Source organism: Diabrotica virgifera, chromosome 9 (genome assembly GCF_917563875.1).
Source record: "Diabrotica virgifera virgifera chromosome 9, PGI_DIABVI_V3a".
Classification (NCBI taxonomy): domain Eukaryota; kingdom Metazoa; phylum Arthropoda; class Insecta; order Coleoptera; family Chrysomelidae; genus Diabrotica; species Diabrotica virgifera.
In genome coordinates, this window is record NC_065451.1 from 182,156,072 (window position 1) to 182,173,900 (window position 17,829).

Genomic DNA, 17,829 nt, shown 5'->3' on the forward strand with positions numbered 1-17,829 from the left:
CGTTAACGGGATTTTATTGTCTCATATGGTCAATGGACCTCTAAATTTGAAAAAACCACGGAGTGCTACCATTTAAATGGGTGCGTTTTTGAAAAACGGGTGAATCAGTCCCTAGGCACATGGTGAATTAGGGTGAGTTCTATGCACTTTTGGTACAAACACGTCTACAGGAGAATTGTTCTAGGTTAAATTTACTATCGAAATATCACATTTTAAAGGCAAGATTATTTTTCTTACAAAAATATATTTAAAAGAAAAGCAAGAAACCAAACACGAAAGAAAGCAATTTTGTTTTTTGCCCCATAACGTTATTCCACCGGGATATAAGGTATAGGCATTGCTTCAGTGAAAAATAACTTCCATCCTTCCTCTTTAAAATGAAGTTTGGTAAAAGTTCCTATAAATCCCTTACAGGTTTTATAGTTCCTGAAATAGGATTTTTCAAAGTTCGCCGCTCACAGCATTTTTGGGCCATTTTCCCCATTATTTCGCAAATATTGTTCTGTAACTTTTTTCTACGCATTTCTAGGTAGATGCAATGGTACATTTAGTAGAAAGAGACGACAATTACTTTTAAAATGGTCTATTGCAGCGGTTCTCAATCTGTGGTACATGTGCCACTGGTGGTACATTTCATTTCTTGAGGTGGTACACAAAACGCATCAACAGCCAAAATCAGCACACTATAGGGCTTTTCATTCACAGTCATTTGTTTCGAGCTTCTGTCATGTGTCACATAATATTAATATATCTACGTCATACGTTATTGGTATATACAAATGATACAAACCAAAGACGTATGGCGTAGATATATTAATATTATGTGACACATGACAGAAGCTCGAAACAAATGACAATCGGTGAAAAGCCCTATTATAGTTAATTAGATCACCTAGTTAGATATGTATTTCAGTTAGGTGGTACCAAAAATAATAAAAAGTATTTGGTGGTACATGACACAAAAATATTGAGAACCGCTGGTCTATTGTATAAGGCTATATGGCTCTTTTTAAGCAAGTTATGCTTTTTCAAGGTTTTATACTTTTAATGATTAATTTTTAAATTTCTCATTATGACTTTTTTACTTGTACCGGGTGTCCCAATAAGAATGGCTCTCGGCCATATCTCAGGAACCGTTTATACTACAGCTTTGGGATAAAAATGTTTATAACAAAAGTTGCCTCGAGAAAAACCTGGAAATTATTTTCATAATTGTAAATCCACCGCTAGAGGGCGTAATTGAATATCAAAAATTAAAAAATCGAAATTTTACAAAATTTGCCTAATGAAAGGGCACTGGAAATCCAATCATCGTATTCTTCATACAATTATGTGCATATTTTATTTCACAAGTTTAAGTCTACTTGTGCAAATAAGATGTGGGGGTGAGTGGGAACCTTGTTATGAAAAAATCGCTGTAAGTCCGGTTCTGCTTAATCGATTTTTACAAACTTGGTCTTGTTGAAAACAGCTCTTTTTTGTCAATGTAATAGTTATAATTTGGAAACAGCCTATTACGTAATGTGCCGGCTAGAAGGCGCTATTTATTTTTTTTTTAGAAATCTAGTTTTCTTTGGAAAATATTAAATACAAGTATGTATTTTTTTTCCTGTATTACAAAATTAGACGAAATTAGCAACAGAATATCGAAAACCACATGTCGATACCTTTTTTCTATCTCGAGATATCTTAAGAAACGTGTAAATTTTAAACATAACTGTTGCTGTCATATAAGTGGAAATATATAGAAGCACGTAGTGTGCTATGAAAAAAAACAAAGGAACATTGTCCAGATGTCACCGTATATAATGAATCAAAACAACAATAAGACAAATAACACTATAAAATATAACAAAAAAAGAGTGTGTGTACTTTGTACGCGAGTAAGAAGTTATACTTCTATTATTATGATTTTAACGAATAAATATATTTTAAACAGTTAAATTTTATTTTTATTTAAATATTACACTAATTTTAATACTTAAAATAATACCAAAAAAATAGCGTTAATATGTAAATTTTAAATTTACATATTAAATTTTGTAAATTATGTAAATTTTTTTTGTAAATTTGTCGATGAATCGTAGAAAATGTAAAAACGTCAGATTTTCTACACAAATTTTTAATTTTTATTTCATTATATTTTAATATCAATTATCCTATTCCCAACTAAGATAAATACATAACTGTTATTGTCACCGGTAAACTAAGTTAAGGAAGCCAAAGTGGAAATAAGTAGTGTGCTATGGAAAAAAAATAGAACTATTAGAAGTATTAACTTCAAGAAGTCATCATGTGTCAAATCAGTAAAACATAAAAATTTGTGCATTGATGGTTTGTTGCGGTTTGTTTCTATTAAATTTTATATAATATTTTTACAGAGTGAAATTCAAGATGATTCTTACAAACTAAGAAGCATTTGACATGATAGCCCCATTCTTTGAATGCATAAGAAATGCAGCTGTTGCGGCTAGAATATATGCAATGAAATATCCCCAAAGACGTCACCCCAGTAGTCGAGTTTTTCATATTTTGTTTTGATTTATTATATACGGTGACATCTGGAAAATGTTTCTTTGTTTTTTTCCATAGCACACTGCTTGCTTCTATATATTTCCACTTATATGACAGCAATTATGTTTAAAATTTACACGTTTCTTAAGATATCTCGAGATAGAAAAAAGGTATAGACATGCGGTTTTCGGCATTCTGTTGCTAATTTGGTCTAATTTTGTAATACAGGAAAAAAAATACATACTTGTTTTTAATATTTTATAAAGAAAACTAGATTTGTAAACAGAAAATAAATAGCGCCTCCTAGCCGGCATATTACGTAATAGGCTGTTTCCAAATTATAACTATTACATTGACGAAAAAGAGCTGTTTTTAACAAGACCAAGTTTGCAAAAATCGATTAAGCAGAACCGGACTTACAGCATTTTTTTCATAACAACGTTCCCACTCACCCCCACCTCTTATTTGCACAGGCAGAGTTAAACTTGTGAAATAAAATATGCGCAGAATTTTATAAAGAATATGATAATCTGATTTCCAGTGCCCTTTCATTAGGCAAATTTTGTAAAATTTCGATTTTTTAATTTTTGATATCCAATTACGTTACGGCTTTATCGCCGTATCCTAAAGATACCATGGACGGCGAAAGTCACAAATGTGGATGTCCTTAAAAGAATCAACCAAGAACGTCAGCTTTTCGAAAACATCAAGAAAAGAAAAACGGCGTATTTGGGTCACATCATGCGAAACGAAAAATACCAGTTCCTTCAACTTATAATCCAGGGTAAAATTGAAGGCAAGAGAGGAATAGGACGCAAGAAAATGTCCTGGCTCCGAAACATAAGGCAATGGACAGGGATTACCGACATACAATCACTGATCCACATTGCAAGAAACAGAGAGTTAATGGAAAATGTGATCGCCAACATCCATTACTGGATTTGCATTTGAAGAAGAAGAAGATCCAATTACGCCCTCTAGCGGTGGACTAACAATTATGAAAATAATTTCCAGGCTTTTCTCGAGGCAACTTTTCTTATAATTTTTTTTTCCAAAGCTGTACTATAAACGGTTCCTGAGATATGGCCGAGCGCCATTCTTATTGGGACACCCGACACCCGGTACATTTAGGTATATTCATTCATTCATTACGCTAGGGATTATAGCTAATGCCATGGCGTTTAAAATCCTATTATTGGTTGAGGTGGATTACTCCTCTGTCATTTTATAGCTTGCTGTGTGTCTGCTGTTCTCGTGACTTTTTTCCATTTCTTCCTGTCCTTTGCACTGCACTTTCCAGTCTTTCACATTCATTGCACTTATGTCTTCTTCTACATCATCCAGCCATCTTCTTCTGGGTCTTCCTCTACACCTGGGCCATAGTGGTGTCCAGTTAGTTATCCTTCTCAACATATCTGATTGTGGGCGTCTCTGTATATATCCTATCCATTCTAAGCGAAGCGATTTTATGTATCTGACTATATTTTTTCTCTTTAATTCTTCTTCAATTTCGGCATTTGTTTTCATTCGTATTTCTCCCTGTCTTGTTACATTGTGCCCCAACATTTAGGTACATATATACATTGTGTATCAAAGAAAGAATTAACGAACATCTAAACACCGTACAGATTGAGGGGGAAAACAGTGAAGAAAATATCAACAAAAACTGGGGAAAAAATAAAGGCTGACTTAATAGAACCTTCAAAAAAGTATCTACGCAAACCCAAAGAAAAGAAAAAAGATTGGATGACAGACGAAATACTAAACTTAATGGACAAAAGAAGAGCATATGTATAAGGACAAAAATAAATCGTTATACCAGCAAACACAAAACGAAATACGGCGACAAATTCGCATAGCAAAAGAAAATTGGTTAAAAGAAAAATGTGATGAAATAGAAACGCTACAACATAAACATGACAGCTTTAATGTACACAGGAAAATTAAAGAATTAACTAGAAAACCAGCATACAAACAAAATATACTAGTTGATGAAAAGGGGACATAGTAATGGATACAGAAAACAAATTGTTGGTATGGACAAACTATATAGAACAGCTGTTTAACGACAACCGAGGCACAATAGATAACGAATATTTCGTTGAAGAGACTGGACCAGAAATAACAGAAAGTGAAGTAAAACACACCATTAAAGAACTGAAAACTGGGAAAGCTGTAGGACCGGACGAAATACCGACAGAAATATTGCAACTTATAGCCGACTGCAATATACATGTAATTGTCGAATTATTTAATATCATATACAGAACAGGTATATTACCTAAAGAATGGCCTCTATTAACATTCGTGACTATACCGAAAAAGAGAAACGCCAGACAATGTTGCGAACACCGTACCATCAGTCTAATGTGCCACATACTCAAAGTATTTCTAAAGATTATTCATCGTAGAATATACAAAAAGTTAGAACAAGACATTGGACAAACTCAGTTCGGATTTAGAAATGCTCAAGGAACCAGAGAAGCATTATTTGCAGTAAATGTGCTAATACAGAGATGTTTAGATGTAAACCAGGACATCTATGTCTGCTTCCTAGATTATAACAAGGCATTCGATACGGTGAAACATAATCCGTTAATAAAACTACTGAGAACAAAGAACATCGACACACGGGGTATAAGAATAATAAATAATCTGTATTATGAACAAGAAGCTGTCATAAGAATAAATAATTTAAACACCAATAAAATAAAAATCAAAAGAGGCGTTAGACAGGGCTGTGTCTTGTCGCCATCACTGTTTAATGCATACTCCAAAGAAATATTCAAAAAAGCATTAGAAGATGAAGTAGCAGGCATAAAAATAAATGGCCTACCCATATGCGAAATTAGATACGCCGATGACACAATACTAATAGCAGAAACTATTACAGATCTACAAAGAATTTTAAATAAGGTTGTTGCAACAAGTGAAGACTGTCACTAAACATAAAGAAAACGAAATTCATGGTTATATCAAAGAAACATATTAGAAACATCAATCTACACGTAAATAATAAGACGATAGAACGAGTTCAGAATTATAACTATTTAGGGACGAACATTAGTGAAACAAACGATTATACCAAAGAAATCCGAATTAGAATAGAAAAGGCTAGAAGTGCATTCACTAATATGAAACAAATATTGTGTAGTCGAGACCTCAGCCTAGATCTTAGAAAGCGAGTACTAAAATGTTATGTATTTTCTGTTCTTTTGTATGGTGTGGAGACATGGACTCTCAATAAACAATGCCTCAATAGATTGGAAGCATTTGAGATGTGGACGTATCGAAGAATGCTGAGAATCTCCTGGACAGACAGAATAACCAATGAGAATACAGAACAGCAGGGAGATACTGGATTCCATCAAAATAAGAAAACTTCAATACTTGGGTCATATAACACGTGGTGACAGATATGAACTCCTAAAATTAATTATGCAGGGAAAGATTCAAGGAATCTTAGGTATGAATACTTAGGGGATGATTTTTTGTACGTCATATTAAAGTGTGTTACAAGTTGAATATATCACTTTTTGTCCCATTCGAAAATCTCTATTGGTTTAAGAGATATAGCGTGGCTAAATTAGTATGGGACACCCTGTATATTTTGACTTAAAATTTTCCAAAAAACTTCCTCATGAACTATATTTTATTGTTGTTTTGGTTAAAATTATAAACTAAAAAGTTTGTCACTCAACTTTTTTAAGTAAACATGAAACTAACGAAATATGATGACAAAATGTTAATAAATTAACAACTCCTTTTTTAATGTGTTTAAACATTTTGGACAAATTTCATTGCTATCTACATACTTCAAAGATGACACAGTAAATTTTTTAAAAGGAAATATTTACAGCGACCAAAGATACAACGAGGTAAATTTGAAAAACCATCAAAATTGATTTTTGCCATTTTTGTATAAAATTTCTTTTTTTAACATGTTCCACCAACTCTAGATAAAAATAAACTTCATATTCGGATTCAGCGACCTCGAAAACAAAAATAGACCAAAATTGATCATTCAAATTAAATTTGATTTTCGTGATTGGCATAACGGTTAATGCCGCTCGTCTAATACTAATATGTAGATAGAACAGCATTATTTTTCTACGAGAATTCGAGAATCTGGTCAAGTTTGGAGCGCTGTAAAACCTAGATAATAAATAAAATTAAACAACTTTATAGTGAAAATTGTTTATTGAAAAATCCTCTACAAAATCGCTATGATGTTATTTTATTGTGAAATGAACGTAAACAAAGTTATAACCTCCAAAAGGAAATTTTTTACAAAATTTTCTCTTATTTTTGTTTATAACTTTTTTGTTGGTCACTTTACGATAAAAAGTAATAGGTATAAAATTGTAGAAAATTTAATTTGCTTCATTTTACGTGAAATTAAATTTTCTGTAAGGTAGCTAGTTTATGAGATACAGCGCGAAAGCCCTTTGCACCTCTTTTTCCAAGATGGCGGCCGGGGGACAAGGGCCTCAACCCCAAAAACTTGAACTTAAGCTTCTACTGAACCCCCCTACACATTAAAAAAATAAAATTGACTCCTCTAAGAAATGCACACTAAATGTAACATTTCAATGGACTAATTGTAAAATCCATACGATAAAATTTTTAAAACAAACAAGAAAAATAGCCAACGTAAAAAAGATTCCAAATAATACATTTAAAAATACAAAAAAAAACAGAAAGTTCTACTTTCAACACATGACAAACAAAAAAACATATTCTAAAAAATACATAAGACAAAAATTAGCTCATTTTATTTCTTGACTTGGCATTAGCAAACTGCCATATTAATACCTACTATCAAAATTCAGTTGCTCGTCCTTCATTTTCTCTAATACAATAGTGATAATGCTTCTAGGTTTTCTTGATCCAAATGTGACCTTTAATATATGTATCTTTATTCTTTTTAAAGCCGAAAAAGACCGCTCGCCTGACGCATTAGAAATTGGTATTATCAAATAAACTTTCAGTAAAGTTCAAAATTAGGAAAAGTTGCCTTTACATCCTGGATGACACCAAATTTTTAAAATGTTTGTTAAAATTTGGGCTTAACGTTACAAAACGAGTAGTTTCATTATGCAAGTTCTCTTTGGTTTCATCAACATTTTTTATATTTCTCTCATAAACTATTAACTCACGTCTTGACTTCTTCTTTATTTAGTGTAAAAAACATCTAACAGCTGATGTAACATCTTTGTAGCATTATATTTTCTTTAAAAGAACTTGGGTAATATTGTTGCATATAACATTAAATAGGTACCTACTTCAATTCGGAATCTCTCCTGTCCCTTTAAAATTGTTTCACTTTCAACTTCTGCATCGAAAACTGTTTTTTCTTTCTTTGTTCTTTGAAAGTCAATTCTATAGAATATATTTGAGATATCCTCGCCTTCGCAAAAAAATATTTTTGGCTTCTAGTTCAATTTCGCTTAATATATTTCTCATGTCTCCAACAAAGCTCAAATGTCATTAATTCTACTCCAATTGACACATTCGAGTCCACAGTTTCTAACGTTTCCTTGTTGCATTCACGCGTTTTAAAATTTTTGCCCAAATCAATGTCAATAGAGCTGTCTCAAAGGTATCCATTTTATTCTACAGTGTCTTAGCTTCACTTCTAACTGCAAATTTTTGTCTCTATTATTCCTTAATTGGAAAAATATGTTTGATGGATCAGTAGTTTTTAAGTAAAGCATTTACAGCGTCAAAAGTTTCTACAAGTTTTGTTTTCATCACTTCCAGGAATTCATTAAAAATTTGGTCAGACAGATAGCTAACTGAACCTTTTGCTTTATTCGTATTCCGCTGTAAATGCTTATCTAAGAAATTGTCAAATGCCAAGTATACAAGACAACTTAATTAATTACCTTTATGACGACTCTTTAATTCCTCATGAGATCAACGGAAAGCTAGTCCTTAAGGAGCAAGTAATTTAATGGTGACAACAACTCTTCTTAATGTTGTTCTGAAGCTATTTTCTTGTGGCATTTTTATAATCAATTACTTAAAAGTAATTGATAACAACTCTTCTTATAACCTTTACCCAATAGTCAGATTCGCGTTCTACTTGCTCTTTCAAGCCAGCGTCTATAACTCCAACCTAACTGATGATCCATATAACTCCATCTAACTGATGATTTTGTTACTAATGTAACCATAGAGTTCAGATAAAATTTACTTTCTTCCTGAGATTTGAGCAAACTATTCAAATGTTTCCAGTGGGTAAAATACATCCAAAATCAGTTAAATAATTTTTTTCAATTGAAAATAATTTGCACTGGTAACAATAAACAGCTTTAACACTTCCGTATTCAGGGGCGGCTCGTGATAGTACAAGATGGTGAGGCACACTACACTTGATGAATATTACTGTAGACTCTCTCTATAACGAACACGGGTATTACGAAGTTTCGCTTATAACGAGGTATGTCCAACATCTGTGTGCTTACCGAGGCCAGTGCTGTAATAAATTCCACCGCCTGTAACTTCCTTCCTATTTATCTGTCGACCGATATTGAATATCGTAGGAAATTTACAATTTGCGATGGCCAAGTTTCATTGTTGAAGTCGATGATCGACACCTAATAAACTATGTAGGAGGCTTCAAAACATTTCAATAGTGGTGATATGTACTGTTTTAAGTTCCTTTCGTCATGTAAATCAAATATTAAACAGTATTGTTCATACAAATCTTTATTAGCAATCAAGAAGCTACAACTTACAAGTTACATGACGCTAGCCGGAATGGCGTTACGTCGCTGACATCTGTCTGTCGTTGGTCTTCTTCTTTTACATCCTAAACATAATATATTACATAATATTGTTGTCTGATATAACGAGATCCGCTTATAACGAGGTAATTAGTACGCCATTTCAGTTCTCGTTATAGAGGGAGTTTACTGTATTATTATGGTTAGCTTTTCTTTAATAGCCGGAAGGTCGATTTTGTGGCGTCATAACGTCACAAAACGGCACCGTATTTATTTTAAGGCTTGCAAACGATATTAAATAACAATTATTTTATTCGCAAAAGAAAGTCGAAAGTTCTAAGTCTATAACATCGTTCATACTCTTATTAGCTGTTTTTTTTTAGCTAAAAATAATTAATATAATACCACATATCAAAACAGTGCGAGTCAGATGTTTCGTCCTTTCTTGGTCTCATCAGCGTTGTACAGTCATATTAAGCAAAATTTACATTATATACTACATGACAAGAACATACAACTGATTTCAGTGGCGTAACCAGGGGGTTTTTAGGGGTTATAAGCGCCCCATACCCTTAACATCCTCCTTAATTCCATACCCCCGGAGACCCATACCCCCTTAGGATCATCCTGGTTACGCTGTTGACTGATTCTTTTATTATTAATCAGTTGCCAAAATGAAATTATTGTGCGCAATCAATATACCTTCAAACACGTGATAATTTCATTTGGAACCAATCTTATATTGTAAATGTATTGAATATATAGGAAATAAAAACAAGCAAGTAAGCAAATTACTGTTATATTATAAGATTGATTTTTTATGTAAAATAAACTAAGGGTTAAATTTTATTTTTTTGGTTTTTTATATTTTTTATTAAACAGCGTGCTTAAAAGTAAAATTATTATGAAAGAAATCATAATTTCTAATTTTTTTATTAATTTACTTATTTAATTGACATTTGGAAAATGGCATATAGCTAGTCACAGCATGATAACATATTCTAAACATCTAATTATACTAATAGTAAGTAACCAGAGTGTAGTGTAAGAAGGCCAAGTACACACCAGAACAAACTGCTTTAACAAACTACCTAACTAACTGCAAAACCACGCTAGAGGCATATTTTTGCCAGCCTCTGAAAGGATATTTAATCCCGGCTCCAAAAATTATTCTCAGTTTAAATTTTATTGCGGCCGGCCGATCACCGCCGGCTTCGTAATATGCTAGACAAGGACCCATCTGAGGCAGTGCTTCTGCTATAATTTGAGAAAGTGAGAATGAGACGCATATATACTCCCACGTAGGGTACTTAGGTACCTACCGATGTATTTATGAAGAACGCTAACTACAAAGATACGGGGTCAGGGCCGTACCTACCTATTTTTATTTTTTATCATAAAAATAAAGTTACTAAGTTTTGTAATAAAAATTAAGTTATTTAGCAAGTTTCAAAAAGTTAAATTGTATTTAAATAATTGATGATGAAATAACGAAAATAAAGTTATTTAGCAAATTTCAAACATTAAAATTGTATTTAAAGAATTGATGATGACATAACGAAATAACGTAAAGAGTCGATTGATATACCGGTGAGGCACTGCCTCACCTGCCTCATAGGACTAGCCGCCACTGTCCGTATTATATTAGCCAATCTCTCTTCTCTTCGCCTCCATTGGGTTTTACTCTATAAGATGTGCTTTCATTATTCGTCTATAACAAGCTTTGTCTCCAGCTCATACATTTCATACAATTTTCTAAGCAATCACTCTGATTTAAAAGTTGTCACGTTCTTACAAGGTTATCATGTATTTCGTAGACTTTTCTCTATTTAAAATAATATGTACCTCGATTATTATCGGACTTTATTTTGTTATTAATAAAAGGAAGGGCCCCTGGGTGCCCGCCCCAAGCGCCCAGTGGATAAACCGGCACTGGTCTCCGCTGCCTGGTACATCAGAAAAAATCAAATCCAGCTATTGCATGTAACAGTCGTAAATACTGGCGTTAAGGGTGATGTAATACGACTGCTAGAAAAACATCTTAAAAAACCGCTTCAGGCTTCAGTGGTTTGTATAATTGCGAAATTCAAATGATCTTCCCCTTGAACATCAAAAGAAGTTTGCCAGTGACCAAATAAAAAAACATGAGGGTCTTCAAACTTTGTCTTATAAAATTTTTAATTCAAATGACTACTTTGAGTTAATTAACTAGCAAGAATATCACCTTACAGAACCACCTATATTCTCTAGCTTTTCGAGTGACATCTGCGAGATTTTATTAAGAATCCTCCCTTAGAGCCTTCTAACATTGAGATTGAGAAATATCATTGCCATAAACAATGTGTAGAACGATGTGTCAAGCTTGTGATACAAGCTTCTAAACGCTGTGAGTTCGTAGGTAGAGGGGATATTTATAAATTCGCGAGCGCCAGTAGTGACAAGTCTGTAAACGTTTACCGGAAATTTGACATAAATGTCAAAGTGATTAATTTAAAATTAAAATTAAAAACATTAATTATAAAAAATATTAGTTGGTCAAAGCTGTGGTATATATTTTTACGTTAAATATACTTACGTTTTAAATACTGAATTTACGTTTTTTTAATGTGCCGTAATATGTAATTATAAATTAATCTATTAATCTTAGCGCCATCTACACGATAATAATTGTGAAAGTATCCAAAGTAAGAAATTAATATTTCATCAATAGAACGTCAAAATGATTAGCAAAATCTTAAAAAAAATCTATTACAATTACTTTTTAGCGTTGTAAATATTAAGCGATAACAACTAAATAATAAATTTAAAAATTACCGGTGAAAGTTGAATTAGTAATCCTCTAGGAGCGACACCAGCGAAGCTCAGAGCGTATAGCAGTTTGTGGAGCGTATTCGAGGGATGGATTTATAAAAACGCGAATTGATTCCAGAAAACTATGCACCATTTTAGTGCTAAATCGGAAGACATCTTCGAATAGAATGTTTTTACCATATTTTTTGTAATATTTATATACCTAATGTACTATTTTAAAATTATAGTAATTTTGTATTTAGCTTTATATTATTTAGTATTAAAAAACTTTGGTGACGTCAGGGAGACGGATAAGTTAGGCTATTTTGTTATAAAAAGTATGTTGGAGTATACTTTTCTTAAGTAAAATTTTTAATTGCCTTGTGCAACCAGAAAATATTTTCTAGTATTTTTCCTAATTTTTAGTTGCCGGCGGAGGGAGGAGGGGCAGCAAATATTTTTTTTGCTAAAACACTAAGTGTGTTAGGCAACTTTTGTGAGGTATTACATTTTCGTTTCAAAATAAAAAACTTTTCCGTCTGTTAATATTTTTTCAAAATTTTTAATTGTCTTGGGGGAGCAGAAGATATTTTCCAATTTCGACCAGATTTTACCAAAATACTTAACAGTTGATTGGGTAACTTTTTCGATGTATTACTTTTCCATCGCAAAAATTTTTTTTTCGCCTTTTTCGATGCACTCTATTGCATATACCTAAAGCTACGAAGAAAAAAGTTACAAAAACTTTGAAAAATCATATTTTGAAAACTGTAAATCATAGAGACTTCTACCAAACGTTATTTTAAAGAGGAATGATGGAAGGTCTTTTTTCTGTGAAACAATGCCTATACCTATATATCCCCGTGGAAAAAAGTTATGGAGCAAAAAACAAAATTGCTATCTTTCGTGTTTTTCTCTTGCTTTTCTTTTGAATATATTTTTGTAAAAAAATATTTTTTACTTTAAAAAATGTGATGTTTCTATAGTAAATTTAACCTGGAACAATTTTCCTGTAAACGTGTTTGTACCAAAAGTGCATAGAACTCACCCTAATCCGCCCTGTACCTAGGGATTAATTCATCCCTTTAAATGGTAGCACTCCGCGGGTTTTTCATATTTAGAGGTCCATTGACTATATTAAGGGGAGGTATGGTTTGAAATATATTTTTTATTATTTCAAATAAAAGTGCATACTTTCAAGAATACTCTATGAAAATTTCAAAATAATCGGAGTAAAATTACCAGAGATACAGCGTGTTGAATATCCCTACCTTCGACTCGCTTTGCCGCAACCTCGCGCCAGCACGCTTGAGCGTAGTGAGAAACGTTAAACAACTGTTCGCCTTCTCTTTTGTGGATTACTCCTCGATTCAAAAAACATATTCCAATGTGCATCACTTTTCGATTTGGCAGACAAATAAGAAAATGAAGATGCAGTTTAAACGAATATTTCTCAAAACTGCTTTTCAAATGCGGTGGACATTGTAACTGAAAAACTACTCGGCCGATCTACCTGATATTTTGCACAGATTTCCTTTAGACATTTCATGAGGTAACAACGTCGAGATATTTTTCTTTGTTTGCTTATTTTTTGTTCAACAATAATAAATCTGTTGATTTTCACAAAATTTTTAATAAAAATTTCATTTTTTTTATTTCTGAGTGATACCAAAAATTCAAAAATCATCAAAAATAAAAAAACTCGACGTTGTGACCTCGTGAAACTCATAAGCTAATTAAATATTTTTGAATTTTTTGTTTCGCATGATCTAGTGATGAGTTCTGATGTCCACCGCAAAATCCATTTTTTTGTGAGCTGCCTGTCAAAATTTGTCACCAATGGCTTACTTTTCAATATTTTGGATTGAATTTCTTTTAAATATTCTTTCAATTGTACTTAATATGTTTATTTAATTTAAAAATAAAATAATTGTACCATAGCTTCGAAAAAAATTCACAAAAATGTGCTTGATAGGTTGATTTCAAACCATACCCCCTCCCCTTAAACAATAAAACCCGTTAACGTTGTAGTTCCTTCCTAAAATACATAATCAATAGCTTATAAATAATCATGTAATAATCAATGTAGCTCTAATCTAATATTTTTTATTTGTATTTTAAAGTAATATGTAATCCATTTAAAAGAAAATAAGCCGATAAACATTATTTTAAAAATGGGGTACGCTAAGACCCCACGTCACATCACCAGTTAAGGGTTAAAACAAATCTTACACTTGTAAGGGTTTTTTCCCAGTGTGCACCCTCAAATGTCTTTTCCAATCACTTGCTCGACTAAATCGCTTAAAACAAATCTCGCACTTATGAGGTTTTTCCCCAGTAATGACCATCAACCATAAAATGTCTTTTCAATTTACTTGAGTTAATAAATTGCTTAAAACAAATCCCACACTTGTAAGGTGTTTCTCCAGTGTGCACTCTCAAATGTCCTTTCAAATTACTTGAGTTAATTAATTGCTCAAAACAAATTTGACACTTGTACGGTTTTTCTCCAGTGTGCATTCTTAAATGATATTTCAAACTAGCTTTGTGAGAAAACTGCTTAGAACAAATCTCGCACTTGTATGGTTTTTCTCCAGTGTGCACCCTCGAATGTATTTTCAAAGTACTTGCTTGACTAAATTGCTTAAAACAAATCTCACACTTGTAAGGTTCTTCTCCAGTGTGCACTTTCAAATGTTTTGTCAAAACACAAGCTTGACGAAATTGTTTAAAACAGATCTCACACTTATAAGGTGTTTCTCCAGTGTGCACTCTCAAATGTACTTTCAAATTACTTGCTTCACGAAATTGCTTAAAACAAATCTCGCACTTATGAGGTTTTTCCCCTGTGTGTAATCTCAAATGTTTTTTCAAATGACTTGAATTACTAAATTGCTTAAAACAAATCTCACACTTGTAAGGTTTTTCTCCAGTGTGCACTCTCAAATGTATTTTCAAAGCATTTGCTTGACTAAATTGCTTAAAACAAACCTCACACTTGTAAGGTTTTTCTCCAGTGTGCAATCTCAAATGTCCTTTCAAAGTTTTTGCTTCACGAAATTGCTTAAAACAAATCTCGCACTTATAAGGTTTTTCCCCTGTGTGTAATCTCAAATGTGTTTTCAAATGACTTGAATTACTAAATTGCTTAAAACAAATCTCACACTTATAAGGTTTTTCTCCAGTGTGCACTCTCAAATGTGTTTTCAAATGACTTGCTCTACTAAATTTCTTAAAACAAATCTCACATTTATAAGGTCTTTTTCTAGTCACAACTTTCACATCTTTATTTACTGTTTTTTCTTCAGTGTGTTGACTCGAGTAATTTCCTACGTAAGATAAATCTTCAATGAGTCTCTCCATGATCTCCGTTTTGTTTTCATTTTGGGGATAACCTAAAATACAAAAAAAAATACTATGTTATTGAATAGACGGCCGGAGTGTGACGTCACAGCCAACTGCGGCTATATTCAGTGTTATGATCACTTTCTAAACAAAGATTGTAAACAAGTTGAAAAGATAGGGTTTACCCAATCTCAAGACCTTTTTAATTAGTATAAAGTTAAAATTTTGCTTCTTGTGCTATTTTTTATGTTTAATTATATAGTCCGTTCTTTAACGGTAAAATATTGCAAAATCTCTAAATTTTAAAGAACCGCTTGGATTGACATGAAATTTGGCATACACATAGCTAACAAGTCAAAGAAAAAAAGTGATATTGTGCCGATATGTGCTTTTGCCCTGGGGGTGGTTTTCACCCCATGTTGGGGGTGAAAAAATATTCGTCCAAAGAAAGTCAGGAAATGGATAAACTGGCTAATTTTAAGTAACTTTTGTTCTATAGAGTTTTTTCACTAAGTCAATACTTTTCGGGTTATTTGGCAGTGAATATGTTCATTTTTTCAACAAAATAAGACGCTTTTAGACAGTTTTTCGCAAATAACTCAAATAGTAAGTATTTTGTCGAAAAAACATTTTTAGCAAAAATATAGCCTGTAAAAAATTTAAAAAAATGGTGTATATATCACGTCTCTACACCTAGTAGAAGCAGAGTTATAGCTAATGAAAAATAGGTTCATATTCGTCAAATTCCGAATGGAATACTTTACCGTGAAATAAACAAAAATGAAGCACATTTCGGGGAAAACTCATTACAACTTATGTAAAGTGTTTAAAAAAAGCTTCATTTTTGTTTTATAAAACAAATTTCTAGCATCAAAATTAAACAAGTTACGCTCAAAATAAAGTTAGTCCCTTTTGGTTTTGGTAAAAAAATCGAGAAAATCACCCCCTAATTAGTATCTTAAATGAACTTAATCGTTACGACTTCACAAGTTTCTTGACTCGTGTATATATTGTTTATATGATCTGTAAGTTTCATCGGTTCAAAGTCGTTATTATTGAAAGGGCTGTAGTTAAAATGGGTTGAACGAGTCACTGATCACGAATGTATGCAAATTTAGAAACACCAAATCTTAATCAATTTTTGTCTAACAGAAAAACAAAAACATACATGATATTCAGAAAAGTAAATCTGACTTTTTTTTGTTTTTCGAGATTTTTGGTATCTCTAACAATTTTTAAGTTATTTTAAAAAAAAAGCATATATTTCAAAATTTAAAATTTTACTTTGAAACCAAATTTTTTCAAAAATAAGCACTTTGAATCGATGAAACTTACAGATCATATAAACACAACATAAGTAAAATAATTTGTGGAGCGGTAACGATTAATTTCATTTAAGTTGCTAATTGGGGGGTGGTCTTCCCGATTTTTTTTTTTTTGCAAAAACAAAAGGGACCAACTTTATTTTGAGCGTAACTTGCTTAAATTTAATGCTAGAAACTTTTTGTAAAAACAGAAATAAATCTTTTTTTAAACACTTTAAAAAAGTTATAATGGGTTTTCCCCAAAAAGTGCTTAATTTTTTGGGTATTTCACGTCGAAATATTCTATTTGAAATTTGGTGAATATGAATCTATTTTTCATTGGCTATAACTCTGGTTCTACGAGATCCAGAGACCTAACGCGTACACCATTTTTTTTTACTTTGTTATAAGCTATATTTTTGCTAAGAACGTTTTTTTCGAAAAAATACTTTTTGAGTTATTTGCGAAAAACCGTCTAAAAATGTGGTTATTTTGTTGAAAAATGAACATATTCACTCGCAAATAACTCGAAAAGTGTTGACTTGGCGAAAAAGCTCTATAGAACAAAAGTTACTTAAAATAAGTCAGTTTATCCATTTCCGGACTTATTTTGGACATATATTTTTTCACCCTCAAGAGGGGGTGAAAGTCACCACCAGGGCAAAAGCACACATCGGCACAATATCACTTTTTTTCTTTGACATGCAAGCTATACGTATGCGAAATTTCATGTCAATCCAAGCGGTTCTTTAAAATTTAGAGCAAAAACCGTGAAAGAATGGACTAATAGTGTTTTTTTAATTTCACTATCTTAATTCGGTCTCCTAAACCTTACTTCACCCATACATACATTTTATTGCTATAAATCTGACATATATGTCAATAAAAATTGACACTCCTACGTCATCACTCCGGCCGTCTATTGGTTATTGTTGAAAGGGGGTAAGCGCCATTTTCTACTTTTCGAGTTACAGTAAAAAACCCTTCTCTCATTCTTTATCCGAGTCATTTGGTGTTGAAAGGAAGCAAGCACTGATGCACTGCATGGATATAGTTTACGAGAATACTGCGAAACTGCTTTTAACACCAAATGACGTGCATCATGCATATACAGGATGTCCCCAAAAATAGTATGTTCCTTTAAG

The 17,829-nt window shown here is 32.3% G+C and overlaps 1 protein-coding gene across 2 annotated transcripts in view; it reads right to left on the minus strand.

The window, feature by feature from the left end:
- The window catches only part of LOC126891880 (zinc finger protein 664-like), a 53,900-nt gene that overhangs the window by 26,530 nt on the left and 9,541 nt on the right, over window positions 1-17,829 (minus strand). The window contains exon 2 of one of the 2 annotated variants that reach the window (XM_050661219.1): window positions 5,553-15,430. The exons of the other annotated variant lie outside the window; for it this stretch is intronic. Coding sequence (XP_050517176.1) covers window positions 14,355-15,430 — 1,076 coding nt within the window. The 3' untranslated portion in view covers window positions 5,553-14,354. Of the gene's footprint in view, window positions 1-5,552; window positions 15,431-17,829 lie in introns of those variants that run through there. 2 annotated transcript variants of the gene reach the window in all.